This window comes from Geotrypetes seraphini, chromosome 7, assembly GCF_902459505.1.
Source record: "Geotrypetes seraphini chromosome 7, aGeoSer1.1, whole genome shotgun sequence".
Classification (NCBI taxonomy): domain Eukaryota; kingdom Metazoa; phylum Chordata; class Amphibia; order Gymnophiona; family Dermophiidae; genus Geotrypetes; species Geotrypetes seraphini.
Window position 1 is genome coordinate 69909863 of NC_047090.1, and position 24318 is coordinate 69934180.

The 24318-nt window shown below is 45.0% G+C and overlaps 1 protein-coding gene across 1 annotated transcript in view; it reads left to right on the forward strand.

Annotated features, from left to right (window-relative positions):
• Window positions 1-24318, forward strand: part of THBS1 (thrombospondin 1) — a 105219-nt gene that overhangs the window by 19053 nt on the left and 61848 nt on the right. Inside the window, exons 2-6 of the mRNA XM_033951414.1 lie at window positions 859-1436; window positions 9142-9217; window positions 15152-15351; window positions 18612-18719; window positions 23568-23661. Coding sequence (XP_033807305.1) covers window positions 859-1436; window positions 9142-9217; window positions 15152-15351; window positions 18612-18719; window positions 23568-23661 — 1056 coding nt within the window. The remainder of the gene's footprint in view (window positions 1-858; window positions 1437-9141; window positions 9218-15151; window positions 15352-18611; window positions 18720-23567; window positions 23662-24318) is intronic.

Below are 24318 nucleotides of genomic sequence, written 5' to 3' on the forward strand. Positions count from 1 at the left end.
CCCCTATATGGCCTATCCAGTGTGAAAATCCACAGCAGCTATTAAGCTCTGCCTTTCCCCATAGATCCTCTGTGCTCATCCATTGTTTTCTTGAATTCAGATAATAAATGTACAAGTCTAGATCTCTAATCTCATTATGGTATATAAAAGCAATAGTGTTGGCAAATTAGATATTTGTTGTCAATTTATCAGATATACATTAACAGATATCAGCATTATTAGTGGTCCCTTGGCCCCAGACTTTATGAAATTCCCTACACCTCATGGAGGTTTGGCCAAAAGTCCTCTATATTAGATTCTTGGTGCCCTCTCATGGTAGAATGGGACTATAGCTTTTGTATAAGTTATATCAAGTTTCAAGTTTTATTACCTTTTGACGAATCGCTTATACAAACTTTTTAAGCGATGAACAATTTAAAAAGCCATTAATTAGTGGTCTCACAGATAATTGGGTATAAAAGACAACATACAAAATAAATAAAACGACTAACATTTTTGCAGTCAGATTAAAGACAGACATGATTAAAGAGGGAAAGGGGGGGAAAGTTACAGATTCATTTTATATTGAAAATTACATAAAAAGGAAAAAACGAGAGGGAGGGAAGGGGGTTAATATCTGTTACAAAATATGAAGGGTCCAAAATTAGACATATTAAATATTAAAAGCGTCTTGAAACAAAAAAGTTTTCAAAATTTTTTTATAAGAGGTAAGATCTTTTTCATTTCTGATATAATGTGGCAATGAATTCCACAATTTAGGAGCCATAACAGAAAACATATCACTTGATAAGTGTAGAGGTTTAACGCTTCAGAACCAAAAGAGGTTTAACGCTTGTCATTGTTTTTTCCCCCTTCCAGATACTGTGTCGGATGATAACAGTGTGTTTGATCTCTTTGAATTGGCTGGTTTCAGTCGCAAGGGTCCAGGACGCAAACTTGGGGGAGTGTATTTGGTGAAGGGCCCTGACCCCTCCAGCCCTGCCTTCCGGATTGAGAATGCTGACTTGATCCCTGCACTGCCTGATGAAAAGTTCCAGGACTTGATTGATGCTATCCATAGGGAGCGAGGTTTTATCCTAATGGCCAGCCTGCGCCAGGCCAAGAAGACTCGAGGCACCCTTTTGGCAGTGGAGCGGCGGGATGACTCCAGGCACATCTTTAATCTAGTATCGAATGGCCGGGCAGGCACCCTAGACATCACTCTTAGTGGAGAGGGCAAGCAGCAAGTGGTATCGGTGGAAGATACCCTCCTAGCCACAGGACACTGGAAGAATATTACACTCTTTGTAGAGGAAGATCGAGCTCAGCTTTATGTGGGTTGTGAGAAAATGGAGAATGCTGAATTAGATATTCCAATCCAGAACATCTTCAGCCGGGATCTGGCTAACATTGCAAGGCTCAGGATAGCCAAAGGAGGAGTACAGGACAATTTTCAGGTAAAAGCACGGAAGTGAAATATTCAGTTATGTGAAAGATCCATCCAGTTTTCATTATTTAATATATACTACCAGTGGCGTAGTGAGGGAGGTTGACGCCTAGGGTGGTGGCATTTCACATCGTCACGCCGTGTGCCGCCCACTCTTCCCCACTGCTTGAGCGTCCCCCACGAACCTCTTGAAATGTTCACTGCACGAGCAGCATCTTCCATTTGCTGTTCGCACCGGCTTCAGCTCCCTTCTAATGTCACGTCCTGGTCTCGCAACCAGGAAGTAAAGATCAGAAGGTTGCTGAGGCTGACATGAGCACAAGTGGAAGATGCTACTTGCATCGGTGAACATTTTAAAGAGGTACACGGTGGGGAGGAGAAGAGGCACTGGCATTCCCTCACAAAGATGGTACCTGGGGTGGCCCACCCCACCCCTTGCTACACCACTGCATACTATCAGCAAGCCCTAAAGCTATTGAAGTGGTGTATATTCATGTATTTTTTAAAAATCTACTTATTTATTTATATAATTAGTTTTCTATCCCATTTTTCTCAAAGAGCTCAGAACGGGTTACAGGTTAACATACAATTAACAGGTTACAATTTACCATAATTATAGCACAAGTTTTTATCCTAACTCGATACTTACTAAGGATCTAATACCAATATACATAATGTACAGTTTACAGGTAAAATTTGCCATAATTACAGTTCAAGATGTTTCAATACAAGTTTTATCCTACATAGAAACATAGAAAGATGACGGCAGAAAAGGGCTATAGCCCATCAAGTCTGCCTACTCTACTGACACACCCCATTAAGTCTGAGTGCCTTACTAGACCTCTGTAGGGATCCCACGTAGATGTCCCATTTATTTTTAAAGTCAAGCACGCTGGTGGCTGGTCAAGCTTGTTCCAGTGACCCACCACTCTTTCCGTGAAGAAATACTTCCTGGTGTCACCCTTAAATTTCCCTCCTCTGAGTTTGAGCGGATGCCCTCTTGTGGCTGAGGGTCCCTTGAGAAGGAAGATGTCATTTTCCACCTCAACATGACCTGTGATGTATTTAAACGTCTCAATCATGTCCCCCTCTCCCTGGTTCCTCCAGAGTGTAGAGCTGCAGTTTGTTCAGTCTTTCTTCGTACGAGAGACCCTTGAGCCCCGAGATCTTCCTAGTGGCCATCCGCTGAACCGACTCGACTCTAAGCACATCTTTGCGGTAATGTGGCCTCCAGAACTGCACACAGTACTCCAGATGAGGTCTCACCATGGTTCTGTACAGTGGCATTATGACCTCAGGTTTCCTGCTGACAAAACTTCTATTGATACATCCCATCGTTTGTCTTGCCTTGGATGATGCTTTCTCTACCTGTTTTGCAGCCTTCATGTCTGCACTGATGATCACTCCCAAGTCTCGTTCTACTGTCGTCCTAGCTAATGTTTCTCCATTTAAGGTGTAAGTTTTGCACGGATTTCTGCTACCGAGGTGCATGACCTTACATTTCTTAGCGTTGAAGCCCAGCTGCCATGTCGAGGGCCAGCTCTCCAACGTAAGCAGGTCCTGCGTCATACGATCCTGCAAATTACTTTCCCTTACTGTATTGCATATTTTGGCGTCATCGGCGAATAATGTTACTTTACCCTGAAGCCCTCGAGTCAAGTCCCTTATGAATATGCTAAAAAGGAGTGGACCCAGGACTGAGCCCTGTGGCACTCCGCTAGTCACTTCCGATGTTTCAGAGAAGGTGCCGTTGACCACCACCCTCTGAAGTCTACCACTCAGCCTAACGTGACATATACCAAGGATCTAGTACCAATATACATTTCTTTTGATCCATCGGTCATGGCGGGAGAGTTAGATGAAGAGGTATGTGTTTATTGCTTTCCTAAAGTTGAGGAGTCCTTCAAGGGATCTGATCTGCTGGGGCAGTTGATTCCAGTGGCTCGGTATGAAGTGGGAGTAAGAAAATCATTTGGCAGTTTGCAGTTGAAGGGCATGACCAAAGGGTGTTTTGAGGCGTATTTCATCTTGGAAGGGGAGGGACGGGACCTTTCTGCTCCCTGCAGCCCCACATCTCCCCTCCCTTACTCCTTTCTGGTCCCCTCCCAATCCAACATTTCTCCCTCCTTTCCCTCCAACAGGCCAACATTTCTTTCTCTCTGCCTCATGCATGCTTCCTCTCCTCTGATCTTCATTCCCTCCCTGAACCATCATCTCTCTCTTCCTCCATGAATCTGATTTTTCACACTGTCATCTCCCCTTCCACTAAATGCAACATTTCTCCTTTCCTCCTTTCTGCCTTCCCCATCCAACATCTCTCCCTCTCTCTCTTCATAAATCTAACATTTTCTGCCTCCTGCATGCTTTTTCTCTGTCTCCTTGCTCCCTTCCCTTGAGTGTGACATTTCTCCCTCCTTCCTGACCCTCCCCAATCCATCTTTCCCTCCTTGCATGCTCCCTTTGCCCAGGCTCTTCTCTACCCCGCCCCATAATCTACCTTCATTTGTGGCCCAAAGACGTTCCTAGAGTGCTCACAATCTTAAGTTTGTACCTGAGGTAATGGAAGGTTAGATGACTTGCCCAAGATCACAGTGAGCTGTAATTAGGTTTGAACTGTCTCCCCTTGATCTGAACTCACTGCTCTAACCATTAGGCTGCTCCAGGACCTCCCATATTCTTCTGGTTTTGTAGTATAATATATTTCAAACTAGATTTTAAACTAACATCTGTAAAAGAAGAAATAATTTGAAAAGTCTATTGTAACTTATTTTCCTTATGCAGTTTTAAAGGGTTCATGGACAAAACCGCAGAAGACAAAGGTGCGCGCCGACAACTGAGCGCAAGACAAAAGCGCACGCCGAAGAAAAAGAGTGTTTTTAGGGGCTCAGATGGGGGTTTTTGTTGTGGAAAAAGTGAAGTTTTCAGTAAAATGTGGGGGGTTACAACCCCCCAAACCCTCCACAATGCCCCTACAACGTGGCGCGATCTGTATAAAGTAAAGTATGGGGGGGTTCCCCCCATCCACCCCCGTCGGAGCCCTTTAAAACAGTCATTTTCTTCGGCGCGCGCCTTTGTCCCGGCGCGCTTTTGACCTGACACCGTTTTAAAGAGTGTAACTTACTAATCTAATGAAATGGAAAACACCGAGGGCTCCTTTTACTAAGCCGCGTTAGGGCTTTAACGTGCAGAATAGCATGCGTTAAATTGCCCCGCGCGCTAGACCTTAATGCCAGCATTGAGCTGGGGTTAGTTTTAGCCACGTAGTGCGGGTTTAGCGTGCGCTAAAAACACTAACGCAGCTTAGTAAAAGGAGCCTTGAATCCAAGAACAGGATAGATGAAGAGGACTGGATCTGTGAGGAGGAATAACTACTGAGATAATTAAATTTGCTGATGACACAAAGTTGTTGCAAGTTGTTAAATTGCAAGCGGACCTTGTGAGACTGGAAGACTGGGCATCAAAATGGCAGATGACATTTAATGTGAGCAAGTGCAAAGTGATACATGTGGGAAAGAGGAACTCAAACTATAGCTACTTGATGCTAAGTTCTATGTTAGGAGTCAATGCACAACATAAGAACATAAGAAGTTGCTTCCACTGGGTCAGACCAGAGGTCCATCGTGCCCAGCAGCCTAATCCCGCAGCGGCCCATAAAGTCCATGACCTGTAAAGTGATTTTTGTCTGAAACCCTTCATTCTCCTTTTCCCTTCTATCTATTAACCTTCTTAGTCCTATCTCTATCCCTATCTGTATCCCTCAATTCCTGAGTCCTTCAGGAATTTATCCAATCCCTCCTTGAAACCTCGTAATGTACTCTGTCCTATCACATCCTCCGGAAGCGCATTCCAGGTGTCCACCACCCTCTGAGTGAAAAAGAACTTCCTAGCATTGGTTCTAAACCTGTCGCCTTTCAATTTCTCCGAGTGCCCCCTTGTTCTTGTGGTTCCCAATAGGCTGAAGAATCTGTCCCTCTCCACCTTCGCTATGCCTTTCATGATCTTGTAAGTCTCTATCATGTCTCCTGAGTCTCCGCTTCTCCAGGGAGAAGAACCCCAGCCTTTCTAACCTGTCTGCGTATGAAAGGTTTTCTATACCTTTTATCATTTTTTTCGCCCTTCTCTGAACCCTCTCAAGTATCGCCATGTCCTTCTCTAGGTACGGTGACCAATATTGGACACAGTACTCCAGATGCGGGCACACCATCGCACGATACAGCGGCATGATGACTTCCTTTGTTCTGGTTGTGATGCCCTTCTTAATAATACCCAACATTCTGTTTGCTTTCTTCGAGGCTGCTGCGCATTGTGCCGTTGACTTCATTGTTGTATCCATCAGCACACCCAAGTCTTTTTCAAGGTTGTTTTCCCCTAGTACTAATCCCCCCCCCCCCCATTTTGTAGCTGTACATCGGGGTTTTTTTCCTTTATGCATGACCTTGCATTTCTCTGCATTGAAGAAAAGGATCTAGGTGTCATTGTATTATTTATTCAATTTTCTATACTGTTCTCCTAGGGGAGATCAGGACGGTTTACATGCATTTATTCAAGTACTCAAGCAGTTTTCCCTGTCTGTCCCGGTGGGCTCACGATCTACCTAATGTACCTGGGGCAATGGGGGATTAAGTGACTTGCCCAGAGTCACAAGGAGCAGTGTGGGTTTGAATCCACAACCTCAGAGTGCTGAGGCTGTAGCTTTAACCATTGTGCCACACTCTCCCCTTGTTGAGGATATGTTGAAACCCTCAGCTCAATGTGCGGCGGTGGCTAATAAAGCAAATAGGATGTTCGGAATTATCAGAAAAGGAATGGAAAACAAAAATGAAAATGTTATAATGCCTTTATATCGCTGTAAGGTACAGCTGCAACTTGAATGCTGTGTGCAGTTCTGTTCATCGTATCTCAACAAATTAACTGGACCGCAAAGGGCTGTATCTGATATTCAGAAGTTTAAAAAAATGCTTAAAATTACACTTTTTATAGAGGCATTTTAATGAAAGATGTTTTGCTTAATGCTGGTTTTAGGATGAGCGCAATGTGAGGATCTGTGAACCCACTGTTTATATGGAATGATCTATAATTTGAGATGTTTGTATAAGTCTTGTTCCATTCTGTGAATGTTACTTTTGTAATGCCGCCCAGGAATAGCCGGTTGATAAATTTTATAAATAAATTAAAAAGGTATAGTCGAATTAGAGAAGGCACAGAGAAGGGTGACGAAAATGATAAAAGGTTTGGAATGACTTCCCTATGAGAAAAGGCTAAAATGGCTAGGGCTCTTCAGCTTGGCAAAGAGACAACTCAGGGGGTGATATGATAGAGGTCTATAAAATGGAGTGGAAAGGGTAGATGCGAAATGCTTATTCACTTCCAAAAATACTAGGACTATGGGGCATATGAGGAAGCTACTAAGTAGTAGATTTAAAACAAAAATGGAGAAAATATTTCTTCACACAATGTGTAATTAAACTCTGGAATTCATTGTCAGAGAATGTGGTGAAATCAGTTAGCTTAGCGGGGTTTAAAAAAAGCTTGGATAACTTCCTAAAAGAGAAGTCCATAGGCCATTTTTGAGATGGCTTGGGGAAATCCATAGCTTATTTCTAGGATAAGCAGCATAAAATCTGTTTTACTACTTGGGATCTAGTTTAAGTATTTTTGATCTTGGTTGGCACTAGTGCTGCCCGATTCACGATTCGAATCGGTTCACCGATTCACTTCAGCACAAATAAAGCTCAAGCTCAATCAGGGGCATTACCCTTGGAATGCAGTTTAAGGAGTCCAAAATAGTGAAATGTCTTCCAGGATCCTCAGCTACCAAGAATACCCAGCATATACTGACTATAATCAAAAGAAGAAACTAAGGATTCTAACATTGATGTTGTTATCCACCTGGGAACAAATGACCTGGCCAACAATACCCTGCTTGGAATGTAGAAAGCTTTCTGGGGGCTGGGGGAGGGGTTAAAATCTTTTGTAAAGACTACAGCCTTTCAGAAGTACTGCCTACTTATGGAAAGGAGAAGAATTACAAAATATTGAACTTCAATAGGTGGCTCGAAGCCTGGTGTCATAAAAAAGGTTTTTAGGTATATATAAGGATGAGGCAACATGGAAAAACAAAAGCCTATATTGTAATGGACTGCATCTTACTATGGCAGGAAAAAGAATAATTGCTGAGAAATTTAGGCATTTAAACTAGAAGATGGGGGTGGCATACAGATGCAGGTCACTTCTGGTGGCCATCCCAGCAAAAGACAAGGCGTCACAGTAGTAAAAATGTAAATAGCAATCTTAGCAATTCACTTCTTAGCAATATAGTAGGACTTGAGACTAGACAAAAAGCTATGCAAAAAAATGAAAGGTAGCTGGAAAGCAATGACAACAAATATTTGCAGTCTAAGCAACCAAAATTCATGGTCTGCAGGCCCTGATGTTAGAGGCATATTTAGATATTGTTGCTAACACAGAGACATGGTTCAGCGATTCCCATGGATGGGATGCTAACATACCAGGCTATAACCTTTTTAAGAAGGACAAGATTGGTCAAAAAGGTGGAGTAGCTTTCTGTGTGAAGTGACTGAAATGCAAGAGGCCTGGGGAAAGGAGGAAGCAATATGGATAGCTTTGAAAAAAGATGGAACTTCTGTCTACATGGCAGTTGTCTACAGAGCTCCGACACAATCGGAGCAACCTGGTTGCAGATAATCCAGAAGTTGGAAAAGAAAGGGAAGGTGCTACTGTTGAGTGATTTCAACCTGCCAGATGTTGATTGGAAAGTTCCATCTGTGGAATCAGAAAGAAGCAAAGACATGGATGCCTTTCAAAATGTTTTCCTCAAGCAAATGGTGACAGAACCCATGAGGGAAGAAATGTGCTGGATCTGGTGCTCACAAATGGGAAAAGTGTATCTAGCGTCCAAGTTGGTGCCCACCTGAGCAGTAATCATTAAACAGTTTGGTTTGATGTAACATTTAAAGTGGAAGGCGGCCACACAAAACTCAAGGGTCCTGGATTTCAAACTTGTGGACTGTAGCAAAATGAGGGAGTACCTGAAGAAAGAGCCGATAAGATGGGAGGATATAAGAGAAGTGGAAAAATAGTGGTCCAAGCTGAAAGGAGCAATAAAATTGGCCACCAAATTGTATGTGACGAAAATAAACAAAAGCAAGACAAAAATGAAACCGATAGTGAGTGGGCCTTGAGGGTCTACACAAGCTCAAAGCTAGCTTCCTCCCCTTCCTCCCTTCCTGTTTCAGGCCTTGAGGATGTAGAGATGCTCAAGGCCCTGTGCATCAGCCAGCTGTTGCTTCTTCTGTGATGGTGATTTTAGCTTTGCCATCCCTGAACACTTAAGGGGGGAAGGAAGACAAGGAAAGTTTTGGGGGTGCCATGACATCTTTTGTTAACCCCCTTTTCCAATGCTTATTGGGGAGAGGAACCCCCATATTTAGCACTATTATAAATTCCCATGTGAATATTCATAATAGATAACTTTGTGATATACAACATTTCTAAGAATATTTGCAAGCCAGTGGATTGCATTCATAGACTTCTGGTATTGCTTAAAGTCCTATAAGAGACAAGAAGAGGGGAGATGTGACTTGTAGTTCTTATTCTCATGATTTTGGGAAAAGAGATAGCATATGACAGTGATTTTTAATTTTGTGCTGTCTAAGAGGAGAGACACTGATATGTAATCATTTCTTGGTCCACAGGGGGTGGTGCAGAATCTACGTTTTGTGTTTGGAACCAGCCTCGAAACCATCTTGAGGAATAAAGGGTGCTCCAGCAGTAAGTGTGTTATACATTTCAACTGCTTATAATTTAAAATTCTGTTCACAGCTCCAAGGGGTTAGTAGTCCTGGTCTTTGCTGAAGGCACTACAGTAACCACACTATGGGCTCCTTTTACAAAGGCGTGCTAGTGGTTTTAGCTAAAATGCCGCACACGCTAGCCGCTGCCGCCTCCTTTTAAGCAGGCGGTAATTTTTTCAGCTAGCGCGCACTATAGCGTGCACTAATCCTGTGTGTGCATTAAAAACGCTAGTGCACCTTTGTAAAAGGAGCCCTAGGTATGTAAGAGCAGTGGAATATAAAATTGAGAGAAAATATCTGGATAGTTTGTGAATGAAAGTTTGTGCTCTCATATCCCAGCCCTGATACTACTTGAGCAGTAGGGGGAAGAACTGCTGGGATTAAAAAAAGGAAAATGAAAAAATAAGAGAACAATTTTTAATAACTCATGTTATTTGTGATTTAGGCACTTTTAGACCATCTATATTGCCTTCAGTTTTCAAAGGGAAAACTGTGCATTAAGGGGCTCATAATCGAAACGGAAATACATCTAATAACCGGCCTATATTGGCAATTAGACGATCAGTGAAACAAGTTGTCCAAGTGCTGATAATCGAACTGGGTTTTAGATGTATCTAAAAAGGACTTGGGCCTTCACAGTGCTGCAGTACCCCCAGAATTAAAAGGGGCGTTTCAGGAGGAGTGGTGAGGGCGTGATTTGGGCGAGATGTGGGCCATCCTAGACTTACTCGTGCTGCATGTATAACCGAAAGTATTACAACACTGCCTAGACGGAACTTGGACGTTGTGACTTAGGCTATCTAAAACCAGGTCTAAGTCACAAGAAGGTATTCAAATTGACCAGATAGCCACTGTAGGGACAAATTACAGACCCCTACACACTCTTCCAGTGATCACTGACACCCCCCTCCTCCCCACTGCCATAAAAATCATAATAACAACTTTACATATCTGCCTCCAGAACATCAGCACCTGGCAGCCTGACATAGGAAAACCTAGTAGAGCTGCACAGAGGTGGCTTAAGTGGTCTGGCGGTGGGCTAATGAACCATGGAGAGGAGGACCCAGGCCCATAAGCCACTCTAACCACTGCATGCATGGTGAAACATGTGCACCCCCTAAAAAAAAAACCCAAACCCTTATGTACTGCCATATAAGTGGCACCTGCAGCCATAAGGGCTATTGGGGTGGTAGACAGGTGGGTTTAGTTGGTTCAGGGAGGGGGCTCACCATGAACTATAAGGTTGTTGTGGTGAGATGTGTATGTGGCACCCTTTTGAGAAGTTCACAGCAGTGCCCTGTAAGGTACCCCACTACTCTGGTGCAATGTTTGGGTGTCAAGTCCATCACTTTGCTGACCCCGCCCATGTCCAAAAAGGTCTTTTTCCTAGGCATTTTTGACTTGGACGAATTTTTGGACAAAAATGGGGTATAAAGATGGACAACTTAGCGGTCTGGACGATCAGACGGCTGGACATACAGTTAGACAATTTATGAAAGAAAAAAAAATACGTTGGATTAATTTTTAAAAAATGGACCTCTTCCCATGTCCGACTTTGGGCGACTAGCGACTTAAGCCCAAAACAGACTTAGATGTATCTTTTGATTATGCCCCTCCACATGTTTATATATTTGCATGTATGTGCATACATATGTGACTAAATGCTAAAATTCTACCTAAGTGCTATTCGACAAATACCCAATTAACACCCCCGTTTACAAAGCCATGTTGCAATGGCACCAAAGCCTATTAATTCTCATTGGGCTTTGGTGCGATTACTGAAGGCCTCCGTGGTAAAAGAGGGCCTAACTTTTATATAACGTGTAATTGTGGGGCGAGGGAGTATACATATACCGTATTTACACGTAGATAACGCGCACCCGTGTAAAACGCGCACACGGGTATAGCGCGCGGAAAACACAAATTTATGTACAGAAATTTTTATATACCGCGCACACCCGTATACCGCGCATGCTACCCGACTCTCCCGTCACCGCCCAACTCTCCTTTCGCCCGCCCCGACTCTCCTATCGCCCGCCCCGACTCTCCTCTCCCCCTTGAAGTCCTGTCCCCACCCTGAAAACCTGATGCTCCCCCCCGACGTCCGATTCACCACAACGCAGGACCGCTCGCACCCCCACCCCGAAGGACCGCTTGCACCCCTACAGCCTCCCGACCCCCCCCCCCCATCATGTAGAAGCTCCTACCGGTGTCCTGCTGCTTTCTTTTGGCGGTCCCGGCCCTTCCGTGAGCCTTGCGCCTGCGCTGCTTCCTCTTCCAGCGGTTCGCCCTTTCTCTAACGTCAAGCCCTCTTGCCCCGCCGACTCCCCGACACGATCGGGCAAGAGGGAGCTCAAGCCCTCTTGCCCCAGCCAACCGCTGCACCCCCGACACGATCGGGGCAAGAGGGAGCTCAAGCCCTCTTGCCCCCCCGACACGATCGGGGCAAAAGGGAGCCCAAGCCCTCTTGCCCCGCCAACTCCCCGACAATATCGGGCCAGGAGGGAGCCCAAACCCTCCTGGCCACGGCGACCCCCTACCCCCACCCCACACTACATTACGGGCAGGAGGGATCCCAGGCCCTCCTGCCCTCGACACAAACCCCCCTCCCCCCAACGACCGCCCCCCCCCCCAAGAACCTCCGACCGCCCCCCCAGCCGACCCGCGACCCCCCTGGCCGACCCCCACGACACCCCCACCCCCCTTCCCCGTACCTTTGTGTAGTTGGCCGGACAGACGGGAGCCAAACCCGCCTGTCCAGCAGGCAGCCAACGACGGAATGAGGCCGGATTGGCCCATCCGTCCCAAAGCTCTGCCTACTGGTGGGGCCTAAGGCGCCTGGGCCAATCAGAATAGGCCCGGGAGCCTTAGGTCCCTCCTGGGGGCGGGGCCTGAGGCACATGGGCCCAACCCAACCATGTGCCCAAGGCCCCGCCACCAGGAGGGACCTAAGGCTCCCGGGCCTATTCTGATTGGCCCAGGCGCCTTAGGCCCCACCAGTAGGCGGAGCTTTGGGACGGATGGACCAATCCGGCCTCATTCCGTCGTTGGCTGCCTACCGGACAGGCGGGTTTGGCTCCCGTCTGTCCGGCCAACTACACAAAGGTACGGGAAGGGGGGTGGGGGTGTCGTGGGGGTCGGCCAGGGGGGTCGCGGGTCGGCTGGGGGGGCGGTCGGAGGTTCTTTGGGGGGGGCGGTCGTTGGGGGGAGGGGGTTTGCGTCGAGGGCAGGAGGGCCTGGGATCCCTCCTGCCCGTAATGTAGTGCGGGGTGGGGGTCGCCGGGGCCAGGAGGGTTTGGGCTCCCTCCTGGCCCGATATTGTTGGGGAGTTGGGGAGTCGGCGGGGCAAGAGGGCTTGGGCTCCCTTTTGCCCCGATCGTGTCGGGGGGGGGGCAAGAGGGCTTGAGCTCCCTCTTGCCCCGATCGTGTCAGGGGTGCTGCAGTTGGCTGGGGCAAGAGGGCTTGAACTCCCTCTTGCCCCGATCGTGTCGGGGGTGCCGCGGTTGGCTGGGGCAGGAGTGTGTGCGAGCGGTCCTTCAGGGTGGGGGTGCGGGTGGGAGTGCGTGCGAGCGGTCCTTCAGGGTGGGGGTGCGGGTGGGAGTGCGTGCGAGTGGTCCTTCAGGGTGGGGATGCGGGTGCGGATGGGAGTGCGTGCGAGCGGTCCTTCGGGATGGGGGTGCGGGTGCGTGCCAGCGGTCCTTCGGGGTGGGGGTGCGAGCGGTCCTGCGGCGGGGGGGGGGTGAATCAGACGTCGGGGGGGAACTATGTAAAAAAAATTTTATACAACGCGCTCACGCGTATACCGCGCAAGGTTATGCACGGTTTGTAAAAACACGTATAACGCATGCATTATATGCGTGAAAATACGGTAGTTGGGACTCACGTATGTAATACATATATCTGTGGCATTTAAACACTGACACTTACAACAGCTCTATGACTGGCATAAGTGCTCCTGACAAATTGTTAAGTACATATATACTTGTTCAGGATAGTGCTCTGTAAAGAAAAATAAGCACCTGTATTCCTTTACAGAATGGATCCTACCAGGAACCCTGTTATAGAATTGTTCTGTGCTCCCCTCCCCCCAAATTCTATAAAACTTGTACATACAATTTAGATTAATATCGTTTGCAAATATAATCTAATAATGAAATGCTAATTCGCATTAGCTACCAATTATTGGCCATAATTGGTATTGTTGCTAATTAGCCCTAACTAACTGCATTTAGTCAGAATTCTGCAAATTGCACATGCAAAATCCATCACACACAACTGCTACTGGGCATTTATCTGGTAAGGGTAAGGTTACCAGATGTCTTCGGTGGAAAACCCCGCCCCAATGCGCCCCCAGTCATGTCCTCTCCCGCCCCTACACAAACCTCGTATCTGCTTCCTTGAGTCTGGGCCGCATTTGGAAGGCCTCCGAGCATGCACAGATGCGACACAATGATGTCACACGCATGCATGCATGTGACCTCACTGTATCGCATATGCGCATACTCGGAGGCCCTCCAGACACGGTCCCGAGCTTGAAATTTTCCAAAACCCAGATAGGCACCTGGACAGTCCTCTAAAAGGAGGACATGTCCAGGTTTTCCCCGACATCTGGGAACCCTAGGTAGGGGCATGGGTGTGTCAGGGGTGTGCCTAGCATTTATATGCATGGGTTATAGGATACTAGCAGTTGCATGCCTAATTACATATAGTTAGGTGCAAGTATTTACACCAGGCATTGAGCTAGCATAGGCGTGCAAGTGTTCTCTTACACCAGTATTCTATAATGGCACTTGCGCACCCAGTTGCCATTATCGTATTATGTTGCGCTCTCTAAGTTGCATTTCTCTGACCGCTGGGATTTGAAGAGTCCGAGAAGAAAGGAGTTAAAATTGCAAATGACAAGGACAGGTGAGTTTTCCTATGTTGGTCCAGAGAAATGGAACAGGCTTCCGTAATATATACAGTGACAGGGGAATTTGAAAACATTTTTAAAAAGATTGCTGAAATGCCATCTGATTTGCAAAATGAAATATGGTTGAAGATTGAAGGACTATGCTTGTGGCTATGAGAAGATATACTATGAACATTGATGTTTAATCTTTCCTAATCGTTTTATATTCTTATGTCTTTAGATTGCATTTTTGTATGGTTTTATGCCTATATTGAAATTTATTATGTTTTGTTGATTTGTACTTCGCTTTGATTAATGCGAATAATAAATAAACAGTACAATCATCTTGATGCCTAACTTTAGACATTAAAATCACTACCCCATGCTATATGAGGTCTTGTCCTGTCATATCCTTCCAAAGAGAAATAAAGACCTTACCAGTCCTGTGAACCTTACTTCAGGATCTTTGTCAAGACAAGCTAATGCCGAACCTTAGTATCCCTCATTTCAGTCTTAGTCACAGTCTTGTAATTAGTACCTGATCCTGTAATTCTTCTGGAAATGTCCAGCTTACCTCTTTTGTAATCCGCCTAGAACTGCGAGGTTAAGGCAGAATAAAAGTCACTAATGTTATGTAATGCAATATCCTTAAGTTTTGCCATGCTTTTTGACTACTATCATGCTCCCCTGTATATTGCCCTCTCAGGTCATGACCTAAAATGTACTGTCATGCTCTACATTACTATACTTTATTATGTAAACCCTGTTGTGCGTTATCAGAACTTGGAACCCGTTCTGAGCTTTTCTGGGAGGACAGGATATAAATCCAAATAAATGTATAATTTGTGCCACAAATAGCAGAGCATGTCAGAAAACCCATTCCCACCCATTAACCCCTGTTTTATGAGCATAATTGCCCCATTATGCTCTTCAAGCATGAAGAACTGCACGCTATTTACTGTGACCTTCAAAAAAGTAAATCAATTCTTAAGTTTGTACATTTCTTCTTCTCGGTTCTAGCAACAAAAAATGCAATAATTACATTGGACAACCCTATCAATGGCTCTAGTCCAGCAATCAGAACAAGTTACACTGGCCACAAGACAAAAAATATGGAGGCAATGTGTGGGTTTTCCTGTGATGAAATGACCAGCATGTTCCTGGAGATGCGAAGGCTGCAGACTATTGTTGTGTCTGTCCAGGAAACAGTCCAGAAAATGGTGAGTTTGGGCTCGGAGTTCCTTCATGAAGTGCAGCCTCAAGGCTGGTGCCATGGAATACGGTTTATGATTCAGGTTTAAAATTTGTGTTTAGACATAGTAGGCCTGATTCTGGAAACGACGCCCGCTGCAGTAGGTGCCTGCAAAACGGGTGCCTGCCGGGTGTCGGTCACCGCTAGGCGCCACATCCAAAATGGCATCTATTTTTTGTACAGATGCCTTAAATACAAGCCTACATTTAAGGTATCTGACTCATGCCTATGGAAGCACCTATGGATGCCTAAGGCAATTTCCAGTGTAAGCCAGGCCTATGCTGGCCTTAGGCATCTGTAGGCGTGCCTAGGCACTTTGTAGGCCAAGTCAGTTGCCTACAATGTAGGCGTTGTTAGCCGCATCGATATTTTTTTTTTCCTTTAAATATGTATCCGATTGGTCCGTTAGATGGCGGTAGGACACCTACCTCTGCCTACAATCAGGACATTGTTTTGAGAATCAGGTCTGGGATGGCCCTTATTTCAAAATAATGTGTCGGAAGTGATGTGTCAGAGGAAAAGTCCTGCCAGGGCTGGCCGCGAGCAGCTTGTGCTTCCAGCTGACCACTGAGCTTTGGGTAATGGAGGGAGTGAAGGGGCTCACAGCTCAGGACCACCGCATGCTTCCGCCACGTCAGGGCTTGAGGGAGGGAGGAGGGCTTTGTGACTCAGGACCACTGCCACGCAGGTGCTTCCGGGGGAAGAATTGAGTGTGTTAGACAAGGTTTCTAACACACTCTCTCAATTAAATAGAAAAACAGTTATCCGATATCCACCAATCCCCGTGGGTGCTAGATAACTGAGATTCTACTGTATGCTGGGCCTTTTTTAAATCTGTTTTCAACCCCTTCTCCTCCCCTCCCCCATTCCCAAGATAGAGCAGTGTCCTGCTTCCAGAATGTAATCAAGATACTGCTTACAGCTGGGACATAAGGACATACGTAAGACGTACCATACTGGGGCAGGCCAAAGGTCTACAAAGTTCAGGATCCTGTTTCCAACAGTGGCCCAATCAAGTCATGAGTACCTGACAATATACCAAAAGAGTAAAATAGATTTTATGCTGCGAATTTTCCCAAGTCCATATTAATAATAACTTATGGACTTTTCTTTTAGAAAAGTATCCAGACCTTTTTAAACCTGTTAAACTAACTGCTTTTACCAAACTCTGGCAACAAATTCCAGAATTAGTTGTACGTTGAGTGAAAAAAATATTTTCTCCAATTTGTTCTAAATTTGCTACTAAATAGTTTCATTGCATGCTTCCTAATCCCTGAATTTTTAGGAGTAAACAAGCAATTCACACCTACCATTTCCACTCAACTCAGTATTTTATATTAACAGACAGTGAGTTAGTTTTGTAGTGTGCTTAAGAGGGTTTCCGGAAATCTTTGAACCAAGGATGAAAACTGGACAACTAGTACTACTTTTGTATCTTCATATTGTATTTTCCTGATCTCTAATTCCATATACAGTGGAACCTTGGTTTACGAGCATACTTCGTTCCAGAAGTATGCTCGTAAACCAAATTGCTCATATATCAAAGCGAGTTTCCCCATAGGAAGTAAGGGAAACTCGCTTTGATCCGTTCCACCCCCCCCCCCCCCCCCCTCCGAAGCTACCAGCGTTGCTCCATTCCCCCCCTCCCCCTTTGAGGCCACCGATGCTGCTCCATACCCCCCTCCCGTGATCCGGCATCCCCCTCTGCGAACCGGCATCCTCCCCCCCTCGCTCATGTCGCCCCCCCCCTCCCCCACGATTCTACATCCCCCCCGAGCACCAAAACGAAATCCCTTACCCCGATTGGGCACTGGCACCAGCACTAGCGCATAGGACATGCCGGGGCCGGTGCCCGAAGATCCTCCCTCTTCTGGGCTGGGCGGTGCATCGGAGATCCTCCCTGTTGCCTGGACTGAGCCTTGAGCATTTGCACATGCTCAAGGCCTTCTGGTCTCGCTCTCTCCGAGATTCTGAATCTGAGAAGCCCCAATGTAGCCAAAGAGGAAAAAATGGAATAACAGATGGGGAAAGATTTGTAGAAAAGCAGAGGTATGGACAGTTCAGAATGAAGGAACCAAAAGGAATGGATTACAAAATATTCAGAACACACCGTTGAGGTTGTTACATTCAGCTGGCTCATAGAACTTTTCACACTGGAATCTGACCATTTGGTATTTGATTCTGTATATCTTGGCTTTTACGAGTACAGTCTCGAAGAGAGAAACCTCTGGTTGTTTCTTCCATTTCTCATATGCACTTAGAATTTGCCTGCCATACATCTTTATTTTAGCAAGATCCCTTTGTGTAGAATTTCTTACAGAGATACCTTTGTGGTGCAATTTCCTATGACAAATTGGCATAGTGATTAGAACTACAGCCCCATTACGCTGAGATTGTGGGTTCAAACCCCATGCTGCTCCTTGTGACCCTGGGCAAGTCACTTAATCCTCCACTGCCCCTGGTACATTAGATAGATTGTGAATTCATTGGGACAGATGGGGAAAATGATGGAAGTATCTGTATGTAAACCACTTTGAGTATGGTTGTAAAATTATATAAAGGTGGTATATAAGTCCCAATCCCTTTCCTTTTCCCTATTTTATATAAAGGCTTTTGATGGGACATTAGGACTTCAGCGGCTAAGGGGTGGCTTATTTTCTTTTATTCTGTGGCTTTCTAATGTATTTCTAACCCAGTTAAGTGTTTGTACTGTATTTCTATTCTTTGTTATATCTGTCTTTATTGTAAACTGCTTTGGTATTTTGTTGTTAAAGGTAATCTAGAAAGTTCTTAAACTATACTAAAACAGGTTGCAAGTCATAATAAAAATTAGAAATGCATAAAAAATATACCTGGAAGAATAGAGGTTGGGGGAGGAGAGATTTCTGAGGGAAGCATGATAAAAGATTTACAAGTGAATGAGAAAAGGTGGAGAGAAGATATGCCTTTGATTTCTGAGCCCATCAGCTGCTTCAGTTGGTTGGGGCTGAGTATTTTGTGAAGAAGGGTGTTCCAAATATCTCTCAATAGCAAAGTTTGTAGAGTTGGAGTCAGAAGCAATTGAGTGGAGTCAGAGGTGGTAAAAATTTACTGATTCCAACTTCAGCTTCATAATGTAATGGGGGGGGGGTACAGACCTTAGGGGCTTGTGAGTGAAATCTCATTAAGATGTATATACAACATTCAGAGATGAAACTGATGGATGTCTAATTATTTTTCTTTTATAAGACGGAAAAAAATGAACTGCTTACTGGACGAGTTTGTGTTCACAATGGGATTCAGCATGAACACAGAGAGGAATGGAGGGTTGACAGTTGTACAGAGTGCACATGCCAGGTAACATACTGCTAGATATCAAAGTTTCTTCCATTTTAATACAAAAAGGGGACAATTCTTTAACAGGGCACCTCAATTTTCTTGTAGATTCCCCTCTTCCTGAGTCTCTTAGGCACCTAAGCTCTGTTATAAGACAGTAGTGTCACCCAGTATCAGTGTGCCTAAGATTTAGGCCCATGCACTTACACCAACCGTAGAGCTGTGTAAGTGTGAGTACCTAAATGTATCAGCAACAAGCGTAACTTACAGTATTTAGTATGTTATAAGCATAAGTGGAGGCCATGCTTATGTCCCACTCGGTGGAGTGCAGTGAGGGCTTTCAGAGAATTCAATTCCTAGCTTTACCACCCTGCATTTTGTGCTTGATGTAGTTTGATTTGTTGAGTAGGCAGCCTGCTCAGCCAGTCAAACTGCATTAAACAAAAAGTATCCCCCTGGGGGGGTCTGGATGGGGGGTGATAGTGGGGGGGGGGGGTCATCATCCAACAGGGGAGTCTCTGGACATAGTGTACTTGGATTTCAGTAAAGCTTTTGACAGTGTCCCACACCGTAGACTATTAAACAAGATGAAATCGATGGGGTTAGGTGAGAAACTAACTGCATGGGTCAATGATTGGCTGAGTGGAAGACTTCAGAGGGTGATGGTCAACGGCACCCTCTCTGAGACTTCGGAGGTGACCAGCGGAGTGCCGCAGGGCTCAGTCCTGGGACCATCCCTTTTCAACATATTCATAAGGGACTTGACCCGAGGGCTTCAGGGTAAAGTAGCACTGTTTGCCGACGATGCCAAACTGTGTAATACAGTAAGCGAAAGCAATCTCAAGGATAGCATGACGCATGATCTGATCAAGTTGGAAAACTGGTCCTCGATATGGCAGCTGGGCTTCAATGCTAAGAAGTGTAAGGTCATGCATCTCGGCAGCAGAAATCCATGCAGAACATACACCTTGAATGGAGAAACACTAGCTAGGACTTCAGAAGAACGGGACTTGGGAGTAATCATCAGTGCATACATGAAGGCTGCCAAACAGGTAGAGAAGGCCTCATCCAAGGCAAGGCAAATGATGGGATGTATCAATAGAAGCTTCGTTAGCCGCAAACCTGAAGTCATAATGCCACTTTACAGAACCATGGTGAGACCTCATCTGGAATATTGTGTGCAATTCTGGAGGCCACATTACCGTAAAGATGTGCTTCGAGCTGAGTCAGTCCAGCGGATGGCCACTAGGATGGTCTCCGGACTCAAGGGTCTCTCATACGAAGAAAGACTGGGCAAATTGCAGCTCTATACTCTAGAAGAGCGCAGGGAAAGGGGTGACATGATAGAGACATTTAAGTACGTCACAGGTCGTGTCGAGGTGGAAAATGACATATTCTTTCCCAAGGGACCCTCGGTCACAAGGGGGCACCCGCTCAAACTCAGAGGAGGGAAATTTAGTGGTGACACCAGGAAGTATTTCTTCACAGAAAGGGTGGTGGATCAGTGGAACAAACCTCCGGAGCAGGTGATCAGAGCCACCAGCGTACTCGACTTTAAGAATAAATGGGACATCCACGTGGGATCCCTGCGAGGGTCGAGTTAAGGAGCTGGGTCATTAGCACTCAGACTTAATGGGGTGGGTCAGTAGAGTGGGCAGACTTGGTGGGCTGTAGCCCTTTTCTGCCGTCATCTTTTATGTTTCTATGTTTCTAGGGGTTGAGCACCCTCCTCCTGATGAACTTCAGAGGGTGGGGACCTTCTGGCAGGAGGGGTTGGTATCCTTCCTGCCTCATTCGTTCAGGGGGGGAAAACATGCAGCCACGGCAGGGAGATCCCTTGTTGTGATAAGTATAGCTGCCGTGTCTACTTACAATGTAGGCAAGCATTTTGCTGGCCTACATTGTATGCATCTCCCGCTGGGCTAGGGAGACGTGTAGGGCTGTCTAGGTTCGCCTAAGGCTACTGCTTAGCCTTAGGTGAGCTTAGGTGGGCTTGTGGGCCTCCCTAGGCTCCCAGAGGTGCCTTCAATATAGGCGGCCTGCCCGGGGAGCATTTTTTTTTTTAAACGTGCATCCCGATTGGCTGATTAGACAACTGTAGGACGCCTATAGCTACCTACAATCGGGACGCAGTTTGCAGAATCGAGGCCATAGGGCCTGATTCTGGAAATGGCATCTACCGTGGTAGACGCCTGCAAAATGGGCACCTATCGCATGTAGGTGCCATTTCCAGAATCAAATCTATCTTCTTCACTCAGAGGGTGGTGGACACCTGGAACGCGCTTCCCGGAGAGGTAATAAGACAGAGTACAATTCTGGGGTTCAAAAAGGGACTGGATGACTTCCTGGAAGCGAAGGGGATAACAGGGTACAGATAGAGGTTTACCGTACAGGACATTGAGCGAATAGGGTATGGATATTTCAGGTTAGGTAGGGAACACTTTCAGGTCATGGACCTGGGGGGCCGCCGCGGGAGCGGACTGCCGGGCACGATGGACCCCTGGTCTGACCCGGCAGAGGCAACGCTTATGTTCTTATGTTCTTATGTTCTTCTACAGACGCCTTAAATGTAGGTCAACATTTTACAGGCCTACATTTAAGGCATCTGACTCACGCCTATGAGAAGTTCCTAGACACACCTACAGATGCCTAAAGCCACATCTGGCATAAACCACACCTATGCTTGCCTTAGGCATGCCTAGATGTCTCTGTACGTGCACAAAGAATGCCTACATTGTAGGCATCCATCACCCCATCAATGGTTTTTTTAAATGTACATCCCGATTGGTCCGTTAGATGGCTTGTAAGTTGCCGTTTTTAGACTCGTGCCACGTGGTTTATAGGGATAAAATAGAAAGCACAGCATTTAGTGCATGCTGTCTGTTAGTGCATACTAAGCTTTATTAAAAAGGCCCTTCCGTTTGTGAGCCTCTGGAGATAGGGGAATATCTGCTTTACTTGAATGTAACTTTTCATTAAACTACTACTGAAGAAGATTGAACTAATTAATAATAACAATATTAATTGGACAGTTTTGCTAAGCTCAAGCTGTATTTTGTGGCAATACATGGAGCCAAATTCTTCAGTAACACCAGACAAATTTTGGTGGTTTTAGGAGCAATGTATAATAATAACAACTAAGGGTCCCCGGCATGGCAAATGCAATGAAGCCCATTCAATTCCTATGGGCTTCATTGCATTTGCCGCTCTGGGAACTGCTAACGCGGCTTTGTAAGAGGGGCCCTAAAATAGGTACATTAAATAAGTCAACACAATAAATGCACAGATTTTCAGGATGATTTTACATGCAAACGCCCATATTTTCAATTCCTACCCAGCTGTGCCCCAGAAACACATCCATTCATATAAGTGGGAAGTGTTTGATTTATGTTATTTTGGAAAATTAATGTGTGGCCATTAATAGACAAAATAGAAAATGGGGCCATTACATGTTACATGTAACATTACATGTTAAATGGTTATAGGTTCCTTTTACAAATCTGCACTAAAAAGTGGCCTGTGGTAGTCCAGCGTGGGGCTTTTCTGCAGACTGAGGGCACTTTTAGTGCGGCCATAAAATGGCCCCATTTTCTATTTTGTCTATTAATGGCCACACATTAATTTTCCAAAATAACATAAATCAAACACTTCCCACTTATATGAACGAGTGCACAATATTGCTTCTTCAAAGTATCATTTATACAGGAGGAGGCCTCAGTAATGGAGCCTACACGCAGTCGTATTCACGGACTGGAATTGTCAGCGTAGTTGCTCTGCTCCTTTGCTCCAATCATCGGCCATGCTCCAGTCTCCCCTTATTAAACAGCTTATTTCTGCCCGTTTTATTACTAAATAAACTAAAATTATACAAATAATTTTTTGATATAGTTGTTTACTTTTTTTCAAGTTTTCTTTTATCTATAGTTCTTTCAGGTTCATCTGCACTAATTCATGTTACTGAGACATTACTGAAAAATTCTTACTATTTGCATAGTTTCATTTCCATTCACATTAATTTTCCCATAAGTGTGTGAGCCATTGCTGATACCTATTTTATAGGCAGTAAGGCCCAGATTCTATAAACGGTGCCTTAAAAATGGCTGCTGATCACGTATCAATCACATGACAGCACTGTTTATAGAATTGCACCTTCGGGAAAGATACGTGTCGGACATGTAGGCCAGGGTTTTCAAGGCCTACATTTCCAGTGCCTACTTTTCATGTGAATCGCGCTTATGGAGGCACTTTACAATGCTTAATGCCACTTTCACTGTTAGCCACACCTAAAGTGACATTAGGTGTTGGAAAGTGCCACTGTAGGCGTGATGTAGGCACCTTTAAATATTTTTTAAAGAAACCCCTTTTAAACGGAGTTTTGCACTTAACTTAGGCACTGGTAGGGTGCTTGCCAACACCTAAGTTAAGGCGCCGTTTATCGAATATAGACCTAAAGGCTCCTGCGCTAACAGCGCTCTCATCAGTTAATGCACGGCAATACAGCTGCACTAACCAATTAGCACTGGGTGCACATGCGCTCTTCCCCAGCACTAAAAAATATTTAATATTTTATAGTGTGTGAGGAGTGCGTGCCAAACAGAAAACTACCGCTGGATGCCTGAGTGCACCCCACAGTAGTGCCGTTTACCCTGTGGTAAGCATGCTTTGGTGCTTAACACAGCTTTAAAAATGGGCCACTATATGTCCCTCACATTACATGCATATCGGATGTGCAGTTTGTATATGCACCTATTTCTGTATTATAAAGTATTTCATGCACAGAAAAGGTTTCTGAAAATGTCCTCCATGTAGTTTGTTAATTGGATTTCTATTCATGTAATTCATGTAATTTCATTGTCTGCATCTCTGCAGAATTCTGCCACTATTTGCCGAAAAATATCCTGTCCCCTGATAACCTGCTCAAATTCCACAATACCCGACGGGGAGTGCTGCCCAAGATGTTGGCGTGAGTATGCCGTAATAGGGCTTTATTATTGGGATGAGTTAATCGCTCTGAGTGACATTTGGGGAGACAGCAAAGTGTAATCAAGTAAAGTTCATTCTGTCTGTATACATCGACATCAAACATCTATGCAGTTAGGCAGTATGTAATAATAATTATATGGAAAGGCCTAATCCATAGCCTTTCTGTTCTTCTTTTTTTTTATATATATAAAAATAAACTTTCTAGATTTAAAACATCAACAGTCAAAAAAACCATCCAACTCATTCTATACTTGCATTGTAATAAAACTGTGCATTCATGTGTATAACTTGTGATTAGTTATATGCATTTTTTAAAATTTATTTTTCCATTTATATCCCACTCTAAACCAAAGTGGGTTACAATAAAAACATGCATAAACATCTCCATGAACTTTGATTTCTTCAAAATTGCACTGTTGTGCCAATATCATGGGGCTGTACAGACAATGGTCACTGTTTCATTTAGTCAGACTTCCTCAAGGTGTACAACTATTGCACGCAACAACACTCAGGCTTCATGTCAGCTTGTATCAGGCCTGGGACACCATGCTGACATGAAGCCTGAGTCCTGCTATGTGCAATAGTTACATACCATCAGGATGCCTGAATAGATGAAACTGTGGGCATTTTTAAAGGT